Here is a 5,297-nt window from a genome sequence, read left to right as displayed (position 1 = left end):
TAGCATGGAAGGTCTCTGCTCGCGGCAGTATCAGCTCACTCATGACGCCATCCTTCCAAAGGAGCAGCAATTCCATTTGCACAAGTCATCTCTGATGGCTGGCAGGGAAACGAGCTGCCACAATCCCATAACGGATTTGCAGTTGCCGTGACAAAAACCTGGATGAGATCCTGGGCACAGTGCTGAAGGGATGTAGGGAGAGCTTGGGCAAAACGTGGCACTCCCAGAAACACAGCTTAGGAGTGCCTGGCCTTTGGGCTTGATCTCATGCCTCGACATTTTCACGCCTCACATTGTCTCTCTTACTCTCCCTTCACACAGCCCCAATGAAACTGCAACTTTGGTGAAAAAGTGCAGGGATTTTTATTCCATGACAGACATCCTGCTCTTTTAGGCAGATACTGACTCTTAGTTCAGGGGCAGGGCTCATCATAGGTGGAGCAGACTCTTGGCTTCACTCCTGCCCTGGGGATTTCTGCAGATCCGTTACTGCCACACACAGGAAACAGCTGTGCCTGATGGTCAGGAGCACAAGCAATCACTGATTTCACTCGGGGATTTGAAGGGGAATTCTCTTTTATCTCCTCAGATAGTAATAACATTTCGGCACAGGCCAAAATGATATAATAAGGCTGCAAGTAGTAACTAAGAAAAGTGTGATCTCTAATCAAATGTTAATTTAACCTCTGTGTTTGTGCCTACATATGTGGAGACACAGAGAGAGCTCAAAAGAAAAAAAAACAATACAACCTTCCAAGTAAACTGGTTAAAACTTCAACATCTACAATCTGGCACCAGTGAAACCACACATTAATATAACACAACATATACATCATAATAGAACACTAGCAGTAAAATATAACCTGAAGTTCATAGGAAAACCCTCTCCTGGTTCACACCTTCAGAGAAGTAAATGTATTTTTCATTGAAGTTCTCTGAGAGACACAGCTAAGGAGCTGCACTATCAGGAGTCAGTATCTTTTGTCAACCTAATACTCAGTAGGAGATAGGAGACACAAGGCTGCTGGATCTTTTCCTGGGACAGCCCACAGAGCGATGGGAAACAAATGAATTTTTATCACAAAGTCCCTTTTATCAAGTTAATGATAAGTGGTACACAGGAAACTACAATAAATTATGGGCAAACTATTCCATTCTTACTGTAAATAAACTGCAATGCTTTACATGAGTTTTTATGAAGTCCCCAGATTTGGGGAGAAGTACCTCATTTAATCCACTGATTCCAAAACCACAAAGCTTTGAGTTTGAAGACAACAAGCAGCAAAAGTCATCATGTCAAAAGGACGGTGTTTTTACTGCACTAAAACAGGCGGCTTTCTCCTAATCACACCCATTCCAGCTGGGTTTGAAAATACAGATCTCAACTCAAGGAAAAGTTCAGCATTTGACCCATCCTCCCTTGGAATTGTCTCCCTTGCAAGGTATTATCCCCAGCCACAGCAAATAGAAGCTCGGCATTCATACAGCAAGGATCCCTAAGAGAAAACTCTGTACAGCGCCATAGCTCTCACTCCTGTGCCACTTTGTTAGGACCTAGGGTTGCTGTCACTGAACATTTCAGAAAATACTCATTAAAAGTGTCTGGAATTACAGATGAAATGAAATCAGTTGTGTTCAGCAGATCATGCTGTTTAGTTTGCACATAAATCTTCCTCTGTTTATCATCCATTAACATGTGTAACATGAAATCTTGTAGGCATGATTTTCAAATCCATTCAGAATTCTGCATCTGCTTCCTGCAGAAAGCTTTGAATACTGCAGCCTTTATTAGCCACAAAGAATTAGTGATGAATTTACTTTGAACCATGCTCCTTGAACGGAGGATGAAAATAACTAAAATGAAAACCTCTTATGTCAAACTAATGCTGAGGTAAAATCATGACCCAGTAAAGAGCTTCTCAGTAATTTCAGCACTGCCTGAATTCCACTCTGGTGGCTTATATCAGGTAAGCAGAAGTTGTCACCATAAGTGGGAATAAGAAATTCAGTATCTCAAGTATAGATCTGATACCTCTACAAAGAACAGTTATAACCCTGAAGAAAACAATAATAAGTGCCAACCTATTATTATAATATTACATATTAACTCATTATATTATTATGATAAATGTAACTGAAACCATTCTGAAGCTGTATTATTAAATAAGGATATGATTTAGAAAAAGCACGAAATTTACAAGTCTACCAAAATAATTGGAATGTGTGACTATCATAGACATATTTTAATAAATTAATGCCTTGTATTAATTGTATCTGCAGAATAATTCCTCGTCATCTAGGAAGAAGTTTCACAATAGTCATGTGACTCATTTTTTACTGCATCTGGGAAATTCCTCTAACGCAATCTCCATGCCAGTAGAGTACAGAGGCTGGGCACAAAACAGTATATAAGCAGGATCAAGAGTCCTCACACACAGCAAGAATCAACAATCCTTTGGGATTCCAGCTCACAGAACTAGACCTAAACAGGCCAGCGATAAACTCCTATCCAAGCATGAACGGCAAACTCGTAGCTGTCCTGGCCCTTTTCCTGATCTCAGCAGCTGTGTCTCAAGGTAAGTAAAGCTTCCCAAAGCCCCCTTTGCTGCAGTTCTGCAGAGGCAGCAACTGAGATGCTTGTCCTTGCAGGGTAGTTTTCGATTTGTCTCTCTAAATTAGTGTCTTTTGGGAGATTTTCAGCACCTCTCTTCAGTCAGAAATCTACCATGTAGACCTCAGACTGAAGAGTTACTGACATCTTGTGGGAAATATTTTAAGGATGTGACTTGCATTTGCTTTATTTCTGGTTTTTTTGAAGTGTATGTGGCTGGAGGCAGGTTCTTCTGTGGCTGGAGACAGATTTTTGCTCTGGAGTGCTTTAATGTTTCTCTCTGTTCCCACACAAATAGCAGTTTATCATCTCGTATTTGTTGCTTAGTAACCATGCCGCCTCAAGCAAGTAATACAAAGTTGGAAAGGGAGAGCAAACAATTTGAACACAGAAACATGGGCAAACCTCCAATTAATGAACAAATCTAGGGCTCTGTCTTCTGCAGAGTGGCCAAGTATTTGATCCAGATATTAAAACAATGCAATTAACCATACTGTGCAGTCAGTGTGGTTAGTAACAGTGAAATATGTGGGTTCATTTTTATAAGATTCGTTAATTTACTTTCCAGTGTACTTGGGCATCACTTCCCCTGAAACTTGGGTAACCCTCCCCATGAGATGAGCATTTAGGCAGCTTGGACCAGTGCAGTGGTTTAACTGAGAATGTTGCTACAGTAGACAGGTGTGCTTTATGTCTGGTGCATGGACCATGAGAGCACCTGTCAAAGCCCAGCGTGCCTTTTCTGCCCACAGGCAGGACCCTGGCAAGGATGGGAACCGAGCTCCGGTGCCAGTGCATAGCCACTCATTCCCGGTTCATTCCCCCGAAATCCATCCAGGACGTGAAGCTGACACAGAGTGGCCCCCACTGCAAGAACGTTGAAGTCATGTAAGTAGCCCTGCAAGAGGTTCCCTCCCCTTCCCCTGCCCTGCTGCCACTGCTGCTGCACTTTCAGGCTGCACAAGCACCACAGCCAGCGCGCTGACCTCATGCAGCCAGACTCGGCTTTTATTTTGGGAGGGATGGTTTTAAGTGAAACACCCTGTTTTTCACCATCTCTGTGACCTTACATATTCCTGAACTGACCCTTGTTCAGCTGTCAGGGGACATATTAAATGTTTATAGCGGTAGAATGTGAATTTCATGGGCTTGTCAGCTCTTAGTACATAAGGTGATGATGTAGTTTGAATCCTGCATTTATTAGGCAGGCAGACTCAAGGAGAAAAACTAAGTTCCAGTAAGCAGATTTAGGGAAGCAATGAACCAACCTAAGCTGGTCTGAACAGCACAAAGGAACTGAAATGTTAAAATTCTTATTCTGCTCAAACCTTTTCACCACTGGGGGTTTCAATAATTGTGTAGGAAAGCTTTAGTAACATAAATACATCCAAAACCAGCATTCATATATGGAGGGAAACATTTTTGGGGATGTGTGTCTGCTTTCAGAGCGGACACAGAGACACAATTCTGGGTGCTTCTGGTCTCTTCAGTTGTATAAAGCAAAACAGCCAAGTCTAACCTAGAATAGCTGGGATGACTTTATACTATCTGATCTAAAAATGCAAGATTACATTCTGTGAGTAAAACAAATCCATGTAGTAATTTCCTGGCTTTTCTTTATTCCCTGTTTTGCAGAGCTACTCTGAAGACTGGCAAAGAGGTGTGCTTGGAGCCCACTGCTCCCTGGGTACAGCTGATTGTAAAGGCAATTTTGGCCAGGTAAGTCCCATTACCTTTCTGTCTGGGCAGCCGAGTGGCAAACCTCCCAGAAAAAGCCGATTTGTAGGATTCCATAGCAATACTTCCCATTCTTTCCTAATCAGATTTAAAGAATAGGGAAGCTTCCTACTTAACTCTAGAATCAGTCTTAGTTTTTCTGGCTGTGCTTCAGGGTCCTTGCTCAAGCTGGTATGTCAGTACTAAACCTCTGACTACAGCAACTCTGTCTGCAGGGAAGCGCAGAACCTTTTTTCTCCCTTTGTAAAATAAGGCTTTAAAAAGTCATCTTCCTCTAATTTAGTTGCTATTTCTGAGCTGATGAGGTTCTTGCTGTGAGGAATTGCAGAAGCTTGTGCTGCAGAGGTTTCTCAGCTGGACAGCAGGCATGCACACACTGGGATTTCAGCAGTTGCTTTTGAAGCATCAACTTTATTCTCTTTGTGCTTCAAGATAGCGCAAAGAACGGGAAAGGGACCCTGCATCCTAAACTGTTTGTGCAATGCTAAGCAGTGGTAACTTCAACCTTCTTTTAAATTATCCTCTTCCCTCCCCTCTTAACAGGGCTCAAGATAATTCTGACTCTCCTCTCTAAGAAACACTGAGACAGGAAAAAATTTGGGAAATGCTTCTGCTCTTCTGTCAAGAGAAATGTTTGAGAAAAGTGTCATTCAAGCAGAGCACCATCTTCCACATCCTGCATCAGTGTTATGTTGTTAATGCTCATGGTTTTATTTATTTATCTATTTATTTAACTGTGTGTATTTAAGGAAGTCTTTTGCTACGGTCGGTGTTGTCCATGGGACATCTGCCCGTGACACTGAAGGAAAAGTGGTTTGCTGAAGGAGATGGAGAACCTTGGCAGCCACTTGAGCCAAACAAATGCAGTGAGGTGCAATGCACCTGCAGCACAGCTTATTCACACTAAGCCTGATCATTTTGCTATCTCACCAGCAAACTGATGAATCCT

General features: G+C 42.3%; 1 protein-coding gene across 1 annotated transcript; it reads left to right on the top strand.

Annotated features, from left to right (window-relative positions):
* Positions 1 to 2,515: 2,515 nt before the first annotated feature.
* On the top strand, positions 2,516 to 4,922 carry LOC311152684 (interleukin-8-like; the record flags this gene model as incomplete). Its single annotated transcript, XM_084203989.1, has 4 exons — positions 2,516 to 2,580; positions 3,368 to 3,499; positions 4,247 to 4,330; positions 4,892 to 4,922. 4 exons carry the CDS (start codon positions 2,516 to 2,518, stop codon positions 4,920 to 4,922), a joined length of 312 nt encoding a protein of 103 aa, XP_084060115.1.
* Positions 4,923 to 5,297: the final 375 nt, after the last annotated feature.

Source organism: Fringilla coelebs (genome assembly GCF_963513975.1).
Source record: "Fringilla coelebs genome assembly, chromosome: 4".
Lineage (NCBI taxonomy): Eukaryota > Metazoa > Chordata > Aves > Passeriformes > Fringillidae > Fringilla > Fringilla coelebs.
This window is presented reverse-complemented; position numbering and strand designations above follow the sequence as displayed.